At 38.4% G+C, this 21,980-nt stretch overlaps 1 protein-coding gene and 1 non-coding gene across 3 annotated transcripts in view; one reads left to right on the top strand and one right to left on the bottom strand.

Moving 5' to 3' along the window:
• PARL (presenilin associated rhomboid like) overlaps window positions 1–21,980 on the top strand; it is a 56,462-nt gene that overhangs the window by 30,105 nt on the left and 4,377 nt on the right. For both annotated transcript variants that reach the window (XM_060100079.1, XM_060100080.1), the window contains exons 5-7: window positions 6,063–6,158; window positions 6,747–6,896; window positions 8,344–8,414. In XM_060100079.1, the coding sequence (XP_059956062.1) occupies window positions 6,063–6,158; window positions 6,747–6,896; window positions 8,344–8,414 (317 nt within the window). The remainder of the gene's footprint in view (window positions 1–6,062; window positions 6,159–6,746; window positions 6,897–8,343; window positions 8,415–21,980) is intronic.
• Window positions 19,334–19,406, bottom strand: TRNAG-UCC (transfer RNA glycine (anticodon UCC)). Its single transcript has one exon. It is a non-coding gene; the product is annotated as a tRNA-Gly (tRNA).

Here is a 21,980-nt window from a genome sequence, read left to right as displayed (position 1 = left end):
ATTATTAATTCAATCTCTTTACCTATAAAAAAGGCCTATTCAGATTCTGTATTCCTTCTTGAGTCAGTTTCAGTGCTTTGTGTCTTTCTAGGAATTTGTCAATTTCATCTACGTTGTTCTCATTTGTTGGTATACAATTGTTCATAGTATCCTTAGAATCCTTTTTATTTCTGTAAGGTAAGTGGTATCATTCTGCTTTCTTTCCTGATTTTAGTGATTTTGAGTCTTTTCTTCTTTGTCAGTCTAGCTAAAGGTTTGTCAATTTTGTTGATCATTTCAAAGAACCAACTTTCAGTTTCATTGATTTTTCTCTGTTTTTCTATTCTCTACTTCATTTATCCAGACTCTTTATTATTCCCTTCTGCTTGCTTTGGGTTTACTTTGCTCTTTTTTTCCCCCTAGTTTATTAAAGTGGAACCTCAGGTTATTGCTTAGAGATCTTTTTTAGTGTAGACATTCACAGCCCTGTTTTTGCTGTATCCTGTAAGTTTTAGTATTGTCTTAGCTTGATCTGCCATAACAAAATCCCATAGATCAGGTGGCTTAAACAACGGAAGTTAATTTTCTCACAGTTCTGGGGGCTAGAAGTTTAAGATCAATGTGCCAGCATGGTCGGTTTCTGGTGAGAACTTTCTTAGCTTGTAGACTGCCACCTTGCTGTGTCTTCATATGGCAGGTAGAGAGAGCAAGAGCAAGCTCTCTGGTATCTCTGTTATAAGGACACTAATCCCATCATGAAGGCCCCACCTTAGTCTCCTCTAAATCTAATTACCTCCTAAGGCCCCATCCCCAAATACATCCCATTAGGGGTTAAGGCTTCAACATACGAATCTTCGGGGGACACAATTCAGTTCATAGCAGGTATGTTATATTTTTGTCTTCATTCATCTCAGTACTTCCAAATTTTCCTTGCGATTTCTTCTTTGACCCATTGGTTATTTAGGAGTGTGTTAATTCCACATATTTGTGAATTTTACAAATGTATTATTGACTTGTAATTTTATTCCATTGCTGTCAGAACCTACTGTTTATAATTTCAGTTTTGAAATTTTCAGTTTGGAAATTTATTGAGACTTGTTTTGTGGCTGAACATATGGTGTATCCTGGATAATGTTCCACATGCACTTGAGAAGACTGTATTCTTTCGAGTGGCGTATTCTATAGATGTCCGTTAGGTCTAGTTTGTTTATAGTGTTCAGGTCTTCTACATCTTTGCTGATAATCTAATTTTATCCATTATTACAAATGAGGTATTGAAGTCTCCCAGCTATTAGTGAGGCATTTATTTTTCCCTTAAGTTCTGTCAATTTTTACTTCATATATTTTGGGTTTCTACTGTTAGAAGCATATATGTTTGTAATTGTTACATCTTCTTCACGGATATCAAGATTTTTTTTTGACCCTTTTTTCATTATATAATAGCATTCTTTGTCTCTAGTAACAAATACTGTCTTAAAGTCTACTTTGTCTTCTTCTTGTGGCTTTCTAGATCCCAGAAATATGTTGGAGGTTTTGTAAGCCCCTATGGACATCTCATTCCTCATATTTTCCTTTTAAGATTTTTGTTTAGTCTCTATTATCCATCACCTCAGGCAGCTGCAAACTTAAACACTTGCCTGTAATTGCTTTTGACAAACGCCCCCTGGCGAAATGAGTTTTGTACTTAAGCTCCCAGGCAGGTCAAATACAGACATCCTTGCAAGTGGGGTCTTCCAAGAAACTATTATCAGATAGGTCAGACGGGAACAAGGCTTTGAAAGAGATTCAGCTCCATTCTGCTATCTCTGGTGGCTGCCAGGGAAAGCGTATTTCATGGCTAACATATCTGGAAAGTGGGGGGGTGGCACTAGGGCAAGTTAAAATGCCTCAAAGCTCACTGTTCTTATCAAGATTTATCCATTTTTCTTAAAAAAAAATGCTGGGTTGCAGCAAGCCTTTGGCTAGTTACCAGAGTTCTGAAAAAGTAGATTCTAACATTTTTTGCCAATTTTGTCATTGCTTTTATGAAGGACAGAATTTTTGGTGGTCTTTACTCCATTAGTTTTGCTGGTAGAATCCAGTGTGTCACTTTGGGTAAAGGTAGGCACTGAGGCAGCAGCGACCTTCCCAAATCCGTGGTGCCAAAAAGCTGGTCCAAGACATGAGTGAGTCAGGAGGAGGCAAGTAACACTCCTCCTAAATGGAGATACAAGCAGAGACCCTAAGCAGTTCTGCCTCTCAAAGGAGAAGGAAGAAGGGGAGGGAACCATCTTCTTTGAGCATCTACATACTAGGTGCATCTACTATCTGTTTAAGCCTCACTACAACCTTTATGATGTATAGCAAGAATTATCCTCATTTTACAAATGAGGAAACTGAAATGAAGGTGGTGAAATGCCACAGGCCACAAAGCTTCTAAGTGACATACCTAGGATTCAGACCTGAAAAGGCCATTCCCCTTCTACCATATTTTTCATTTATTGTCTCTGTGTGACCACTACATGTAATCATGCTTTCTCATTTAATCATCACTCAACTCTTCGAGTTTGATTTTATTACCCTCATTTTACAGAAGAGGAAACTGAGGCTGAGAGATTAGGCCTCTTGCCCAGGTTATAGTGTAAATAGGACAGAGTCAGTCCTGCTGGGCTCCTTCACCCTTACCTTCAGACAATGTGCAGTGCTTCCTCAGTAGGCCTACGATTGTCACACCTCCTGCTCACTTGCCTCTGGGGACCAACCTATGCTGTTCCCCATATAAGGAGCCCTTTGTCTGGTATCTGAAGTCCTAGAGTGACCAAGGTCAAAAGAAATCCCCTTGGCTACCCATGTCTCTGTCTAGTAGAAAGAACACTACATTAGGAATTCTGGCTTAACCACTGAATTTGGCTCTCTGAAAACTTGTACCTCTTAGAGCCTCAGTTTTCTCATCTATAATTGGCCTTCAAAATGGGATAACCAGGGAAGAAAATATCTGCATTTTACTTTCTCTTTTTTTGTTAGTGTATTTTATAATGAATTATAGTTGTTCATGTATATAATTTGGGTATATACTTTCAGTTGTTTACTGATGGGTTGCCTAATCGTAGATCACTGGTCTATGAAGTGAGGGGTTTGACTGCAGCGTGTTCCAGTACCAATATCCTGTCAAATTTACCAAAAAGCCCTCTTACATTTCGGTTGAAAACTTGGCAGTGTTAACTCTTTGGCTACTGTTAACCTTGATATCTTTGGTTATCTTTCCCTTCAAGTCTTTTCCCTGGTTGTAATTTCTTCAGCCAGAGATGCTCTCTACTTCTCTACAGTGCTGTAGTGCTTGCAGTTTTTGGAATTGGGTGCTGTATGTCACCGGTTTCAGGAAGTGGCCTGTGGAACTGGCAGAGTAGGCAGAGTAGTTGCCGTTTTTCGGCAGGCAGGATGGGGCCCCATCTTGCTTTCTTTGCAGTGAACCATAACTGGAGCAAACTGCAAAGCCCTGACTTATCTTTATGACCATGGAAATCTGGGCCAAACTATTCTCAAGTCTTTTTTACCCTGAGATACCAAACACTATGTACAACAATCTAGACCTAAGAGTCTCTGGGTTAGTGAAGATGTTTAACTCTGCAAAAGAAACTAAAGAACCCCAGGCAATACTAATCACTGCTCACTTCTTTTTATGATAAACACCTGAGGTCTGTTCCTGCAGCTGAGGATGCTCTGCCCACCTTCCCTGCCCAGGGTTCCAGACTCCTCATTGGGATGTACACACAGTGCTCTTACTTACCTTGTTTATGATCCCTTTCCCCCATTTTTTAAAAAAATAAATACTGTTCCTCACACCATCTTGGAAAGAGTTGTAGTTATTTACTAAAGATGGTAAAATAGCGCTTCCCTGGTGGCGCAGTGGTTAAGAATCCACCTTCCAATGCAGGGCTATGGGTTTGAGCCCTGGTCTGGGAAGATCCCACATGCCACAGGGCAACTAAGCCCGTGCGCCACAACTACTGAGCCCGCATGTCACAACTACTGAAGCCCGTATGCATAGAGCCCATGCTCCACAACAAGAGAAGCCACCGCAATAAGAAGCCCGCGCACTGCAACGAAGAGTAGCCCCCACTCGCCGCAACTAGAGAAAGCCTGTGCGCAGCAACGAAGACCCAACACAGTCAAAAATAAAAGAAAGAAATTTTTTAAAAAAGAAAGGTAAAAAATTTTTTTTAAAAAGAAAGATGGTAAAATAGCTGTCATAATCATAGTCACAGTCCTCACTAGTAGGGCATCTGATAAAATTGATAGGGTCAGTTCAGTTAAATGCAGTAAAACACCATTTAGTGTGCTATGAAGAAAGGAAAGATACTACCAGTTCATTGGACACACTACCAATTGTAAGATGCATCCTGATTTCAGATATTAAAATGGGAAAAAATGTCTTTGGGAAGGAAACTACCATTTTTCATAGATTCTAACTCGTAAGTGGGAGAGCAAAAACTAGAGAGACTAGGAATACCAGTGGATATCTGAGAGTCTTACAGAGTGCACAAATATGGGAGCCAAAGGAAAACTCCAAGATGTAGCAGCTGGCAGGGACTGTACAGTGAATATCTTCTAAAATAAATTATTTTACCAGAATGTTGCTGGAATCAGTCCTTATTATCATTGAAGAAGTTGAAAGGGCTAGTTGCCTGTGCCTAAAGAGACAGGATGAGTGTGAATACATGTTTAAATTTCTTTAATTCAAGTAGATAAGTGCTTACTATGTGTAAGGAGTTGTGGTACCTAAAATTAATGTATCTTTTTAAAATTTGTAGTTTTTAAGAATAACTTAATTTCTTCCCTGAAATTAACTATTTAGTCACATTTTATCAGTAAATAAACTTACTCAATTTAGTGGTAGTTCTAGCAACATCAGTTCTTGCAGAAAAATAAAAGTCACCCAACTCCCACATGTAGACATATTTTTAAAAGCAATTGCAAAAGTCTTCCAGACTATTACTGAATTCTTATCTAATGAGTTTTTTTCTCAGACACGTGGATCTTCATTTTCACAGATGACTTTTTTTTTTTTAATTTAAAAAATTTTTTGGCTGTGCCGAGCAGCATGTGGGATCCTGGGATCCTAGTTCCCTGACCAGGGATTGAACCCACTCCCCCTGCAGTGGAAGCGTGGAGTGTTAACCTCTGGATCACCGGGGAAGTCCCTATATAGATGATCCATAGGTGTTTCCACAAGCTGTCCAGAAGTTAAAGAAGCATACCATTCCCTGTGGAAAAAGAAGCGATGTTATGTAGCTTTTTGACTCTTGGCCAAAGAACCTAATTGTGTACATTACTTCTGTCTTTGCCTTGGCCATTTTCAAGCAATAATTATAGATCTGATTATTTATTGAGAAGAGTGAACTGTTCTGGCGGAGTAAAATATGGATCTGAGTGAAGGAAGTTAGCTCCTAGAGCATTTTCCAGGAATTTTCTGACTTTGCCAACCTGTAACAGTTTTGATACTCAGAAACATTGATTTCACTTACTTTTCTTAGCTTACTTCCCCCCACCCCCCAAGTATATAATACTCTTAAATAATGTGGTAGAAAATCTTATTTGGGTGGACTTCTTTTTTTTTTTAAGATTTTTTTTTTTTTGACGTGGACCACTTTTTAAGTCTTTATTGTACTTGCTACAACACTGCCTCTGTTTTATGTTTTTTGGCTGTGAGGCATGCGGCATCCCAGCTCCCCGACCAGGGATTGAACTCGCACCCCCCTTTATTGGAAGGCGAAGTCTCAACCACTGGACTACCAGGGAAGTCCCTCGGGTGGACTTTTTTTTTTTTTTTTTTGGCAGTACGTGGGCCTCCCACTGTTGTGGCCTCTCCCACTGCGGAGCACAGACTCCAGATGCGTAGGCCCAGCGGCCATGGCACACGGGCCCAGCCGTTCTGCGGCACGTGGGATCTTCCCAGACTGGGGCACGAACCCGCGCGTCCCCTGCATCGGCAGGCGGACTCTCAACCACTGCGCCACCAGGGAAGCCCCCTCGGGTGGACTTTTGATCAGACTTTCTTTGCTTTTATTTTTAACTTCCCTAAATTATAAATGTTTATTTTGTAGGTATCATAGCTGCAAATGTTTTTGTATTTTGTTTGTGGAGAGTACCTTCTCTACAGCGGACGATGATCAGATATTTCACATCCAGTCCAGCCTCAAGTAAGTCTAACTTGTGTGATTTTATTTTGAGATAGAGGTAAAATGGAAGAAATATGCTTTATGGTAATTGAAGTGCTATAAAAAAGATGATTTACTTGTCAATAATTGTAAGCAAAATCTGGAGGATAGGCTGTAAACTCTTGGAGGACAGGAACCTCACTTCTCTTACAGCTGTGTCGAGGCACCTAAAATGTACCTTGTACATAGTAGATATCTAAATATTTTTTAGTGACTTAAGATCCGTGATCACTACAAGTTTACTCTTTGAAGAGACTATTATATACAGTTTTATTTCTGTAATTGAAATAATTTACTAATTCTTTTTTCTAACTAACTTTTTCTATAGGACAAGTTGCTTTCATTGACCTGAGAATCTTTATTGGTTGCTTACTAAGTAGAAAATCTCTGAGATTTAAGATAGCATTTTTCAAGTGGTAAAAAGCTGTCTTAAACCATCTTATCCAATCTTTTAACTAGCTCTGGTTTGTTTCGCATGTTTGTGTCATAATAATAATGAAAAAGTCTAAAATGGATCATTTTTACTGGCTGTGTGTTCCACAATTACAAGACTTTTTCTTTCTCTTGTAGAGGTCCTTTGTTCTCCAATGTTGCTGTCAACATTCAGTCATTTCTCCTTGTTTCACATGGCAGCAAATATGTATGTCTTGTGGAGCTTCTCCTCCAGCATAGTGAACATCCTCGGTCAGGAGCAGTTCATGGCAGTGTACTTATCTGCAGGTAACAAGCTTTCATCTCGGGCCCTTTCAGAGTATAAGTGTTCTCCCCTACCTGGAGAAGGGACAAAGGGAATGATTATAGTCGTATTCTATATACCGTAAGTGCTCAGTACATATTTCTCAGATTGTATATAGAGAAGTACACAAACTGGTGTAGTGTTTAAGCATGTCATTTTTATCTCCCTTGCCCTTGGTTTCTTTAGCTCAGGCCCACCATTTTATAGATTAGTGGTTCCCAGACTTCCGGGCTGCCTCAATCATCTGGATCTGTGTTAAATAACCTTAACGCTCATTTCCCAAGTGTGTTCAGTTTTCAGAAAACTTTCGATTAGCTATCCAGTAAGATTGTCTAGAATGAGTTCATTCTTTGTTGCAAGCATATATTAGCATGGAACCACTCAAGTCATCCTGGAGGTGGCATCATTTCCTTATTTCACTAGTAAATGATAGTGCAGGATTCCAGGTTTCTAGATGCTGCTAAATTGGCAGTTGGTTGATTATATTTTACTTATCTCCAAAAAAATTTTTTTTACTTTCTGTTTGCAAAATGTACTTAATTAAAACCATAAAGTGTAAAAATTCATTCATAAAATCCCTTCATTTAAAAACAGTATATCTGGCAGATATATGTAGTGAAAAGACACTGAGCTTGGAGACGGAAGACCTAGGTTCAAATCCTGTTTCTGCTTACCAGCTGTGTGATGTTGCAGAAAAGACTATACCTCTCTGAGGATAATACTACTTACTCTCATGCATGGGGTTGTAGAAGGGATAAAATAAAAGCATCTACCACAAGGCCCAGAGTAGGTACTTAATCAGTGTTAATTAAATATTCACGTGCATCTAGTCCTCAAAACAGAAGCTGAGCAGTATCTTTGGCCTAATAAGGTACGTGTGTAGTTCTTTCCCCGAGCACTAATGTTGTTGTAGGTACAAAGGGTCTGTTTCAAGTGCCATTAATTCCTGCTCTATAGAAAGTTGTTTTTTAAAATTAGCCATACTCAGTTCAGATGACATTGGTGCCAAAGGGACCTGTAAAGGATCATCTAGTCTAGATCTTCAACACATTCATTTGACAAGCTGGGTAAAATATAAACTCCCTGGTCCCACTCTAGAGGTTCTGATTTAGTGTTTAGAGTGCAGTCCAGAGAATTCCCAGACAGTTGGTGAGCTTGGGAACGAGTCTTTCTTCATACAGTGTAGATGAGGAAAATGATAACTACAAGGTAAAGTGAATGACCCTCTGTTACTCAGTAAGTGGTACAGTGGGTCAGACTTTGCTTTCCCTGTAATATATCTGAAGTGACAGGCAGGATAAGTATTTATGCCTGCACCTTGTAGTGACCTGGGTAGAAACCCAACATTGTCAGTCTCTGTGGGGTGGAGGTCAGAAATGGAAGCCATTTTTATACCTCACTAAAATTACTGAAATGTGATTTATTTCTTAGGTGTTATTTCGAATTTTGTTAGTTACGTGTGTAAAGTTGCCACAGGAAGATATGGACCATCACTTGGTGCAGTAAGTATTTCTAACTAAAATTTTTCGCTTCATTTTGAAATAATTTTAGAATTACAAGAAAGTTTCAAAATTAGTACAAAGAGTTCCTATATACCCTTAACCCCACTATTAACTACAGAACCACAGTACAACTATCAACGCCAAAATATTAATATTTAAACAATACTATTAACTAATTGACATCTAATTTAGAATTTATACATTTGTAAAGCCTTGTAAATTTCAGGTTATAGCTTTTAACCATTGGTCGTTTATATTAACTGGCACAGAGTATATATCATGAGGAGTAGTCAAAATAGTGGGTATGCAATCCCCATAAACTGGAGAGCCTAATCTAGCATTGGAAAATTCTAAGTAATTAGAGATTTGAATCTGATACTGTGTCCTCCTCTTTAGTCAATATTTGAGTGCTATGCAGATTAGACTACTAGGCACTGTACTTACTAGAGGCTGAGGATACATCCAGTGAGCAAGATATCAAAATTCCTGCCCTCAGTTATGTTCTGGATGATTTTTAAAAATTACAGTTGTGTTTTCTTTTGAGTTTAATGACAGATATCTAGGCATATGTAAATCTTTACATAATATTTCTTTAAAAACTACACATTCCATTTGTGCATAGTTAAATACGCTTAAATGTATTCAATGCACTTAAATGTATTCAAATAGGGAATTTCACATTTAAAGAAACTGTAAGAAGGTTCAGTTTTGGAAAAGAATCCTTATGTAAAATAACCATTCCATAATTTGTGTGTTCCTCAGAATTGTGTCTACTTAATTTTCCCAACGAGGCCTGTATCTTGTCCTATGACCTTTATGCTTTCTTAACTTAATCCCACCCCCCCATTTTTTTCTTCATGGAATGTTTGTTTTCTATATAAAATTTGATGTCAATATAATTTATATATCTCAAATTCTACCTCATTTGCCAACTAAGCACCTGTTTTGTGAAGGCAGTGAAGACCACTAGGATGAATCAGAAATGGTCTCTGACTTTCAAGTTTAGTTTAGTTGGGGAGAAAACATTATACACATCTAATATACACTGAAAGGGCTCAGTAGTCTCTAGAGGATATTGGGGGTTCTGAGGGTGGGAAGACTTTTCTCATTACTTCAGAGGATCTGGGAAGGCATTTTGATGTGCCCTCAGGCAAGTGGTATTCCCATTTTACAGATAGGAAACTGAAGTTCACGAATAGAGTGTGGCGGCATGGCATTTGGAATTAGACTGAGTTTGAATCCCAGCTCTGTCACTTACTCATGATTTCCAGGACTTATTACTTAACCTCTCTGAACCTGCTTCCCCATATAAAATGGGGATAACATACCTATTTCTCATTTGCAATGCAAGTGTGTTTAGAGTGCTTAGCATAGTAAGGAACATGTAGTAAGAAAGGTGGAAATGGTGGTTTCTATTCAGTCATCAAAATCCTGTAGAGCCATGGCAGGATAAAATTATTATCCCCAAATACTTTCATTCATTCTTGGTTAAAATGAAGGAAAAATAAATCACCAGGTATATGGTACTTTTAGTGAGAAATCTGGAGAAAAAATACTGTTGACAAAATTGTGATAGCAAATATAAAGTCTTGGTCTTATTGCCTTTGAAAGATGAAGATTGTTAAAGAATATTTGTCAATTAACAGTGGCACAAAGGAGCAAGAATACCGACTAGATTTTGGTAAGGGTTTTGTTTAGTTAGAGCTATGCATATTCTGAATCTCATTTAAAAATGGAATTTCTTACTAGTTATTGGTTATTATTATATTCGTTCCCTGTGCTATACAGTATGACCTTGTTGTTTATCCTATATATAACAGTTTGCCTCTGCTAATCCCAAACTCCCATTCCTTCCCTCCCCTCCTCTGCCTTCCCCTTGGCAACCACAAGTCTGTTCTCTGTATCTGTAAGTCTGTTTTTGTTTCATAGATACGTTGATCTGTATCATATTTTAGATTCCACATATAAGTTATGTCATATGATATTTGTCTTTCTCTTTCTGACTTAGTATGATAATCGCTAGGTCCATCCGTGTTGCTGCAAATGGCATTATTTCATTTCTGATGGCTGAGTAATATTCCAGTGTGTGTGTGTGTTTGTGTGTGTGTGTATCTGTGTATACACACCACATCTTTATCCATTCCCCTGTCGATGGACATTTAGGTTGTTTCCATGTCTTGGCTATTGTAAATAGTGCTGTTATGAACATAGTGGTGCATGTACCTTTTCGAATTAATTTTGTCTGGGTGTGTGCCAAAGAGTGGGATTGCTGGATCATATGGCAACTCTATTTTCAGTTTATTGAGGAACCCCCGTACTGTTTTCCATAGTGACTGCACCAATCTACATTCTCACCAACAGTATAAGAGGATTCCCTTTTCTCCACACCCTCTCCAGCATTTGTTATTTGTAGACTTTTTAATGATGGCCTTTATGACCGGTGTGAGGTGGTACCTCATTGTAGTTTTGATTTGCATTTCTCTAATAATTAGCAATGTTGAGCATCTTTTCATGTGTCTATTGGCCATTTATATTTCTCCTTTGAAGAAAAGTCTATTTAGGTGTTCTGCCCATTTTTCGATTGGTTTTTTTTGTTGTTGTTATTGAATTGTATGACCTGTTTGTATATTTTGGAAATTAAGCCCTCATCGGTCACATCATTTGCAAATATTTTCTCCCATTCCTTAGGTTGTCTTTTCATTTTGTTTATGGTTTCCTTTGCTGTGCAAAAGCTTGTGAGTTTGATTAGGTCCCATTTGTTTATTTTTGTTTTTATTTCTGTTGCCTTGGGAGCCTGACCTAAGAAAACATTGGTACAGTTTATGTTAGAGAATGTTTTGCCTATGATCTCTTCTAGGAGTTCTATGGTATAATATCTTTTGTTTAAGTCTTTAAGTCATTTTGAGTTTATTTCTGTGCATGGTATGAGGGTGTGTTCTAACTTTATTGATTTACGTGCAGCTGTCCAACTTACCCAGCACCACTTGCTGAAGAGACTATCTTTTTCCCATGTTATATTCTTGCCTCCTTTGTTGAAGATTGACTGTAGGTGTGTGGGTTTTTTTCTGGGCTTCCTGTTTTGTTCCATTGAGCTGTATGTCTCTCTTTGTGCCAGTACTACACTGTTTTGATTTCTGTAGCTTTGTAGTACTGTCTGAAGTCTGGAAGGGTTATGCCTCCTGCTTTGTTCTCTTTGCTCAGGATTGCTTTGGCAATTCTGGGTCTTTTATGGTTGTATGTAAATTTTAGGATTATTTGTTCTAGTTCTGTGAAAAATGTCATGGGTAATTTGATAGGGATTGAATTAAATCTGTAGATTGCTTTGGGTAGTATTGCCATTTTAACAGTATTAATTCTTCCAATCCAAGAACATGGGATATCTTTCCATTTCTTTGAATCATCTTTAATTTCCTCTCTTAATGTTTTGTAGTTCTCAGCATATAAGTCTTTCACCTCCTTGGTGAGGTTTATTCCTAAGTCCTTTATTTATTTTTTTATGCAATTTTAAAAGGGATTGTTTGTTTCCCTTTCTGATATTTCATTGTTATTGTAAAGAAATGCAACCGATTTCTGTACATTAATCTTGTATCCTGCTACATTGCTGAATTCATTTATCAGTTCTAGTAGTTTTTGTGTGGAGTCTTTAGGGTTTTCTATACATAGTATCATGTCATCTACATATAAGGACAGTTTTACCTCTTCCCTACCAATTTGAATACCTTTTATTTCTTGTCTGATTGCTGTGGCTAGGACTTCCAATACTATGTTGAAGAGAAGTGGTAAGAGTGGGCATCCTTGTCTTGTTCCAGATTTTAGCAGGAATGCTTTCAGCTTTTCACCATTGAGTATTATATTGGCTGTGGGTTTATCATAAATACCTTTTATTATGTTGAGATATGTTCCCTCTGTACTCATTTTTATAAGGTTTTTATCACAAATGGGTGTTTAATTTTATCAAATGCTTTTTCTGCATCTATTGAGATCATGTAGTTTTTGTCCTTTCTTTTCTTGTGGTGGTGTATCACATTTGTTGATTTGCGTATGTTAAACCATCCTTGTGACCCTAGGATGAATCCAGTTTGGTCATGGTGTATGACCTTTTTTATGTGTTGTTGGATTCGGTTTGCTAATATTTTGTTGAGAATTTTTGTGTCTGTATTCATCAAAGATATTGGCCTGTAATTTTCTTTTTTGGTAGTGTCTTTGTCTGGTTTTGGTATCGGGGTGATGGTGGCTTTATAGCATGTCTTTGGAAGTGTTCTTTCCTCTTAAGTCTTTTGGAAGAGTTTGAGAGGGAGCAGTACAATTTCTTCTTTGTATGTTTAATAGAATTACCCAGTGAAGCCATCTGGTTCTGGACTTCTGTCTGCGGAGAGTTTTTGTTTGTTTGTTTTTTGTTTTTTTTTTTTGCTGTATGCGGGCCTCTCACTGCTGTGGCCTCCCCCGTTGCGGAGCACAGGCTCCGGACACACAGGCTCTGCGGCCATGGCTCGCGGGCCCAGCCGCTCCGCGGCATGTGGGATCTTCCGGGATAGGGGCACGAACCCGTGTCCCCTGCATCGGCAGGCGGACTCTCAACCACTGCGCCACCAGGGAAGCCCCGCGGAGAGTTTTTTTAGTTACAGATTCTATTTCATGTCTAGTGATCTGTTCAAGTTATCTATTCTTGATTCAGGTTTGGTGGGCTGTATGTTTCTAAAAAGTTGTCCATTTCTTCTGGATTGTCAAGTTTGTTGGCATATAATTGTTCATAGTATTCTCTTATGTTTTTTTGTATTTCTGTGGTATCAGTTGTGATTTCTCCTCTTTCATATTTGTTTATTTAGGTCTTCTTTCCTTTCTTCTTGATGAACCTGGCCAGAGGTTTGTCAGTTGTTAACCCTTTAAAAGAACCAGCTCTTGATTTTATTGGGTTTTGTCCTATTGTTTTTTTTTAATCTTTGTTTTATTTATTTCCTCTCTGATCTTTAATGTCTCCTTCCTTCTGCTGACTTTAGGTTTTTGTTCTTTTTCTAATTCTTTGAGGTGATGGGTTAAATTTGAGATTATTTGAGATTTTTCTTATATCTTAAAGAAGGCCTGGGGTCTTCCCTGGTGGCGCAGTGGTTGAGAGTCCGCCTGCCGATGCAGGGGACACGGGTTTGTGCCCCGGTCCGGGAAGATCCCACATGCCGCAGAACGGCTGGGCCCGTGAGCCATGGCCGCTGAGCCTGTGTGTCCGGAGCCTGTGCTCCGCAACGGGAGAGGCCACAACAGTGAGAGGCCCACGTATCGCGCAAAAAAAAAAAAAGAAGGCCTGTATTGCTATGAACTTCCCTCTAAGGACTGCTTTTACTGCATCCCATAGATTTTGTATGGTTATGTTTGTAAATAGTTTATCATAGACTGAATTTGCTCACCAACATTATGATAACCTGCTTGCTGTAACTTCATTGATTTAACTTATCACTGGTCTAACTTGTACATAAACTGAATTCTTGTGCTTTGGAAAGTATATCTTCAGTCTCTTTCTTACAAGGTTGCAAGTGAAATAAAATGATCACTAGTGCAGATTCATTTGGAATTCCATTTTGATTTATCTATAGTGTTCTGGAGTGTTTCTCTTTGTATAACTTTTTAGTGGCTGCTCTGGGTACTACAGTCTATATATATCACTTACCACAGTCTACTGGTGGTATCATTTTACCAGTTTGAGTGAAGTGAGCCTTACCTTGCTTTTTGTCCACATACCTTCCTCAAATTATAATCATGTTAAATATTTCCTCTACATACATTTAGAATATCACTGTTATAATTTTTGCTTCAACCATTAAACATAAGTTAGAAAATTCCAAGAGAGAAGGACAGTCTATTGTATTCAAATCCAATTTTTACTTTTTCCATTGTTCTTTCTTTCTGATGTTCCAAGATTTCCTCCTTATATCATTTCATTGTTTAGAAAACTTCTCTTAGCCATTCCTTTAGCCACTAGCCAGTTAGGTCTGCTGGTGACAGATTCTGAAGTTTTTTTCTTTTTTCATTTTTTTTTCTACCCTTCATTTCTGAAGGATATTTTCATTGGATATAAAATTTCAGGCTGACAGTTCTTTCAGCAGTTGAAAAATGTGCCACTTCTTTTGGCCTCCATAGTCTCTGAAGAGAAATTCTTTGTTGTTCAAATAGCTTTTCCCCTATAGGTAAGGTGTCATTTCTCTTACTACTTTCTAGACTTTTCCCGTTGTCTTTAGTTTCAGAAGTTTGACTATATGTCTTGTCATGGATATCTTGTTTATCTTGTTTGGGGTTCACTCGGTTTCTTGAATCTATAGGTTTATGTCTTTTGGGAAATGTTCAACCATTTCTTCACATACTTTTTCAGCCTCACCCTTTTTCTTTTCTCCTTCTGGGACTCTGATGACATGACGTTAGATAGTTTGTTATTATCTCATGGGTCCCTGAAACTCCATTAACTTTTTTTAAAGTCTGTTTTTTCTCGGTTGTTCAGATTGGGTAATTGCTGTTCTGTCTCAAGGTAACTGATTATTTTCTGTCCTTTCCATTCTGCTTGAGCCATTCAGTGTTTTTATTTAGGTTATTGTAGTTTTCATTCTAAAGTTTACATTGTTCTTGATATCTCCTATTTCTTTGGGCTTTTCTATTTCTGTACTGTTTTTTTACTTGTTTCAAGCATGTTTGTAATTGCTTGTTGAACCACTTTTATGATGGCTGTTTTAAAATGCTTGTTAGATAATTCTAACATCTGTGTCATCTCGATGTTGGTATCTATTAATTGTCTTTTCTCATTCAAGTTGAGATTTTTCTGGTTCTTGGTATGATGAGTGATTTTTATTTTATTTATTTATTTGGCCACACCTTGCAGCTTGCAGGATCATAGTTCCCTGACTAGGGATCGAACCTCGGCCATGACATTGAAAGTGCCGAGTCCTAACCACTGGACTACCAGGGAATTCCCTGACGAGTGATGTTTAAATGAAACCTGGACATTTTGGATATTACATTATGAGACTTTAATCTTAATTAAATCTACTGTTTAGCAGGCCACCTCTGACAGTGCTGTGATTGCTACTGCCAGGTGAGTGAGGCAGTCCAGGTTCCCCACTCAGTCTCCTTTGACACTGCGGGGGGAAGAGCTCTTGTTGTTGCAGGGTGGGGAGTTTGGGCTCCCCAGGAGACCTCTACTGATACAGCCCTGGCTAGGAAGAGGAAGAGTGCCTTATTACTGCTGCCTGTGTGACCTCCACTGACACCACCCTGTCAGGGACAGTGGGACACCTCATTGCAGTCTGTAAGGCTGGAAGTCCAGGCTCGATGGAGATCAGTCCACAGTTGTTTCTGTGGTGTTTGGCTAGAGTAAAGTGGTTATTGTCTAAAAGTTTTGTGTCTTGCTAGGCTATGCTTTCTTGGTCCTTTGGCTAGAGAGAGCATTTTCTGGTACAGACCTATTTTGTCTGAGTTCGTTGGTGTTTCCAGGTTGTGAGCTTCTCCAGAGCCCAGTCTGAGCAGCGTGAGGCCAAAAGAAAACCCAGGAAACTCACCACTGTGTCATTCCTTGGATCCTAAGGTTCCTAGCTGGGATGCTTTACTTTCTCAGTCTTTTAGAGTCATCTTATGTTTGTTTTACATATAATGCCCAGGGTTTTTAGCTGTATGTAGCTTGTAGAAGCAGAAGGCCTCTTAGAGCAAATTCATTTAAAATTCATAGTGTAAAAAAAAAAAATTAGGGCCTCCCTGGTGGCGCAGTGGTTGAGAGTCCGCCTGCCGATGCAGGGGACACGGGTTCGTGCCCCGATCCTGGAGGATCCCACATGCCGCGGAGCGGCTGGGCCCGCGAGCCATGGCCGCGGGGCCTGTGTGTCCGGAGCCTGTGCTCCGCAACAGGAGAGGCCACAGCAGTGAGAGGCCCGCGTACAGCAAAAAAAAAAAAAAAAAAAAAAAAAAAATTATATGGTAGATACATGAAGGTTACATATTAATAAAGAAAAGTACTTAATGAAAATTGTTTACTTATGAAATAAATAAAAATATATGTGCATATTGATTACAAGTTCATAACCAGTGTACATAAACAAATTATTAGTGGAGAATAAAAGATCTTTACCTGTAATCAAAGAAGCAGACCTCTAGGGTCTACATGGGTTTGGGTTCATGAGTCCCTGAAATTATATCTAAAATATGTATGAATTTTTCTGAGGAGGAAGGGTTCATTTTTATTATATTCTTAAAAGCCTCCTACTAGAAAAGGTGAAAATAAAGAATCATGGGGTATGCCAAACATTTGTCTAAAAAGCAAGTTGCAACTTATTGACACATAAATATATTTAAATCTGCGTAGATAAAGGTCACTTTGAGAAAACTTTAGAAGGATAATGGAACTGCCTCCTATCTTTAAAATAATATGATAAGTACAATAAATTATAGTCACAAAGAAACTGACTTTATATACACTACCAAATGTAAAATAGGTAGCTAGTGGGAAGGAGCCGCATAGCACAGGGAGATCAGCTGGGTGCTTTGTGTACACCTAGAGGGGTGGGATAGGGAGGGTGGGAGGGAGACGCAAGAGGGAGGAGATATGGCGATGTATGTATATGTATAGCTGATTCACTTTGTTATACAGCAGAAACTAACACACCATTGTAAAGCAATTATACTCCAATAAAGATGTTAAAAATAAATAAAGTCAGAGGAAAAATGAAATTAAAATAAATAAAATTTAGTAACAAAAAAACTGACTTTACATAGAAATGCACAGCTAATGAGAATTTTCTTTAATATTTAAATTTCTGTAATGAGTGCTTTAGATGGAGATAATAATCTATTTACCATATGGTCTGGCCATTTCACTTCTAGGTGTTTACCCAAGAGAAATGAAAGAACACAAAGGGTTGTACACAAATGTTCACAGCTTTTTTTGTAACAGCCAAAACTAGAAAAATCTCAAATGTCCATCAGGTGAATGAATATATATATTATGGTATAACCATACAATGGGATATTATTCACCCATGTAAGGGAATAAATTATTGATACAACCACATGGGTGAATTTCAAAATAACTCTACAGAGTAAAGGAAGCCAGACAACAACAAAAAGGAGTATATGCTGTATGATTCCATTAATATAAAACTCAGAGTGAATCTATCTTAACAGAAAGTAGAGAAGTTGTAGCCTAGGAATGGGGGAGGAGCAGGAGGGATGCACTGCAGAGGAGCACCAGGGAACTTTTGGGGATGATGAACTTTTTGGCCACACTCATAATCTTGAGTGTGGCCATGGTTTCATAGGTATTTATGTGTCAAAACTTAATTATAAACTTTAAACGTGTGCAGTTTTTTGTGTGTCACTTATACTTCAGTAAACCCAACTTGCTTTTATTTTTTATGTTTAAAGATTTGGGAGTCCTTTGTACTATTCCTGCAAACTTTTCTGTAAGATTTAAGTTATTTCAAATTGGATGTTAAAAAAACACCTAAGAGAAAAATTTCTAAAAGGTGCTCCTATAATTGACTCTGATTGCCCCTGTAATTAAAAGGAAAGGTCCCTACATTTTTATATTAAAAGGCTATTTCTGGAAAATAGCATCTACCTCTCTTAATCGCCAACTTTTTAGGGTCTTCTGTGTGAAGCGTTGCTTCAGGATAAAGGATTATCTTACATTTTAGGAATTACTAAAACTTTAAAGACTTATGGGTCCCAGGCATCCCCGAAGTCCGCAGCCCTTTAATATGTAGTTGCCAGTCAGCCTAAACAGGGAAACCAGCTCATGCTGCATTCCTAGGAATGGGTTGGGGAAGCTACATGGTGGAAGGACAGCATTAATATTCCTCAGAAGGAGAACCTAAGACATGAGTTCAGGCAAGTGGACAAAGACAACCCAGGGCTTAGGCTAAAAAAATGAAAGAACAAGGAAACAAAGTCAACTACATATTAAAAGGGATAGGCTGGGTGTTGGAGATACATGTTAATTTTGCAGTGGAGGTTAGGAGTCAGAATTCTGTATTCTCTACTTAAGATCAACTGTCTGCTATTGTATATTTACCAAACTGGCTCCTGTGTAAGTCTGCAATAGTAACACATGAGGTTCTTCAGAAATCCTGACTTCCCTTCACAGGGCAATCGCTGCCTTGTGAAGAAGATACACACACATGCACACACAGCCTCCGTAATTTGTTCACTCTTTCACTGGTTCCCCACTCCACGTCCTTAATGTATCACAGCAGCTTTCAAGGAAGGATATCAGCACTACCTCAGAAGATGGGATTCCCCACAAAACTTGCTGGGTCATGGTTCCTCTAGGGTGCAACATGTTATACTGGCCAAATTTATATTTGTTATGAAAGATTTGTTTTGGCTAGAACTTCGACATCTACCACTATAATCTACCAGCATATACTGTATTAAGCAGAGTGGATGTCAGTGTCACTGAGAACTTGAAAGTTAAAGAGTAACCCTTCACCTTTCAGGCTTTAAGATGTGCAACTTGAGTATCCTAGATTTTTAAATAAAACCTAAAAAAGTCAACTCAACAAAACCCAGAAGAAATCAAGTTGAGACCTTACTTTCTGAGAGAGAAAAAACCCAATAAAATCACACTTTTCCCCCAAATGAAACAAATATAATTTGGTTAGCTGAATTGAAAGAAGAGCACTAAAATCCTGTACTCTCTAAATTGCTTCTCCATAGATGATTGTATTCTCCATCTAAAGTCCTCATTATAGAAACTTAAATATTAAAGAAAATTCTCATTAGCTGTGCATTTCTATGTAAAGCCAGTTTCTTTGTGACTATAACTTACTGTACTTATTATACATTAAACATTTATGTGTCCGAATAAATTGCAACTTTTTAATTTTTTTAAATGACATTTTAATTTTATTTATTTATTTTTTGGTCGCACCGTGTGGCTTGCGGGATCTTAGTTCCCCAACCAGGGATTGAACCTGGGCCCCTGGCAGTGGAAGTGCAGAGTCCTAACCACTGGACCACCAGGGAATTCCTACAACTTGCTTTTTAGACAGATGTTTAGCCTACCCCATGCAGAGATTCTTTTTGTTTTCACCTTTTTTAGTCAGAGGCTTTTAATGAAAATGGACCCCCTTTTTAAAAAAGGCTGTGGAAATGGTCCAGCTTTTAGGAGACCAAGGAGACATGGCAACTAAATGCAATACGTGGGGAAAAACAGCTGCAAGGGCATTGGTGGAACAATTGATAAAACTGGAATATGTTTATAGATTAAATGAAAGTATAATATATCAGTATAAAATTTCTTAAAATTGAGAACTGTATTGTAGGATATATAAAGATATTCAAGTTCTTAGGAAATATACACTGAAGTATTTAGGGGTAAAAGGGTATGATATATGCAGCCTACTCAAATGGTTCAGGAAAAAAAGTACAGATATAAAGAAAAAATGATAAGTGAAATGTGGCAGAATGTTGAAAATTGGTGAATCTGGTTCAGGAGTATTTTGGAGTTTTTTTCAAAGTGAAACAGACCTAAATGTAAAACCTAAAATAAAAACTTACAGAAGAAAACATAGGAAAAAACTCTTTGTGACCTTATTTTAGGCAAAGATTTCATAGTTGAGAGACCAAAAAGCACAAATTAATAAATCAGGGCTTCCCTGGTGGCGCAGTGGTTGAGAGTCTGCCTGCCGATGGAGGGGACGCGGGTTCATGCCCCGGTCCGGGAGGATCCCACATGCCGCGGAGCGGCTGGGCCTGTGAGCCATGGCCGCTGAGCCTGTGTGTCTGGAGCCTGTGCTCCGCAACGGGAGGGGCCACAGCGGTGAGAGGCCCGTGTACCGCAAAAATAAATAAATAAATAAATAAATAAATAAATCAGACTTCATGTAAGTTAAAAACTTACACTCTTCCAAAGACACTGTTAAAAGACAAGATACATGTGGAAAGAAAAGATTTACATGTCAGAAGTCTGATATAGGACTTGTGTCTAGACTATATAAAGAAAAATTCAAAAAGAATGAGCAAAAGGTTTGAACAGACACTTGAAAGAAGATGTATGGATAGCAACTAAGCAAATGAAAAGATGAACATCATTAGTTGTTAGGAAAATGAAAATAAAAACCACACTGAGATATCACTATAAACCTATATTACAGATTTAAAAGACTGGCCATACCAAGTGTTGGTGAGGATGTGGAGGAACTGGAAATCTCATACACTGCTGGTAGGAAAGTAAAACACTAAAACCACTTTGGAAAACAGTTTGGCAGTTGCTGTGCTTCCCCATCATAACTGATTATATTTTGTTGGTTTTACTCATTTATGTCTTTCATGCCAGTCTGTAAGCTCCATTAAGGCAGAGACTGTCAATTTTGTTCCCCTCCGTATCCCCATCATCTAGCATAGTGCCTGGTAGGACTCAAGTATTTGAATGAATGATTATCATGAGATTTAATGTAAACAAGGGATTATGATCCAATTTCTCAAGTATTGTAACATTTAGAGGAATTAGGAACATGTGTAACATTAAGAAAGTTTAGTTAAATTATCATAATTTATCCAGGAGATATTTCATAGCCATTATCAATTTAAATTATGAAGGTTATGTAGCAATGTGGAAAAACACAATAGATGATAAAACTATACAGTAATTATAATTTCAATTATAACAAGAAATGGTTGACTTACTGGTCATAAGGTTTTTAAGTTTCAATTTTTATTCTCAAATACAAGGCTGTTGGGGAAAGTGCTTCTCAAGCATGTGTGTCCCTGGGAGGATGCTGTGGGTGGGGGGGGTGTCATGCAGAGCCATGGGATAAATTTGGCATGCTTTCCTGGAGCGGAACATTTGTCAAACGTTTTAAGGAAAATGTTTAGTGTTATAATGAAGTAGGATACAAATTTCACGTGATTTATGGTAAAGCATTAAATTTGGGAGAAATTCCACACATGTGGGTTTCTTTGGGCAAATTCATGCTCACTCTCTGGTTCGAGGAGTTTTGGTTTTTTTTTTTTTTTTTTCCTTTTATTTATTTATTTATTTATTTGGTTGTGTTGGGTGTTCGTTGCTGCATGTGGTGGGCTTTCTCTAGTTGCAGCGACTGGGGGCTACTCTTCATTGCGGTGCGCGGGCTTCTCATTGTGGTGGCTTCTCGTTGTGGAGCAAGGCTCTAGGCGTGCGGGCTTCAGTAGTTGTGGCACGTGGGCTCAGTAGTTGTGGCTCATGGGCTCTAGAGCGCAGGCTCAGTAGTTACAGCACACAGGCTTAGTTGCTCCGCGCACGTGGGATCTTCTGGACCAGGGCTCAAACCCATGTCCCCTGCATTGGCAGGCAGATTCTTAACAACTGCGCCACCAGGGAAGTCCCTCGAGGAGTTTTGTTGAAGTTTGAGAAGTCCTTTTTTAGTCATTAAATGAAATGATGCATGTGACACACATAACACTGTCCCTGAAGTTCATTAACTGCTGACATGCTGGTTGTTACATCTTATTGCCTGTAGTTCAGTCCTTGCCAGGTGGTTACCATATCACGGACTTAGAGTCCCTTTGCCTGATATTTTGTACATTAGTAACGGAAAGCTTTTTAACTTTGTGCTCACC

Source organism: Mesoplodon densirostris, chromosome 5 (assembly GCF_025265405.1).
Source record: "Mesoplodon densirostris isolate mMesDen1 chromosome 5, mMesDen1 primary haplotype, whole genome shotgun sequence".
NCBI lineage: Eukaryota > Metazoa > Chordata > Mammalia > Artiodactyla > Ziphiidae > Mesoplodon > Mesoplodon densirostris.
The sequence above is the reverse complement of the archived record's forward strand: the minus strand, read 5'-3'. Positions and strand labels throughout refer to the sequence as shown.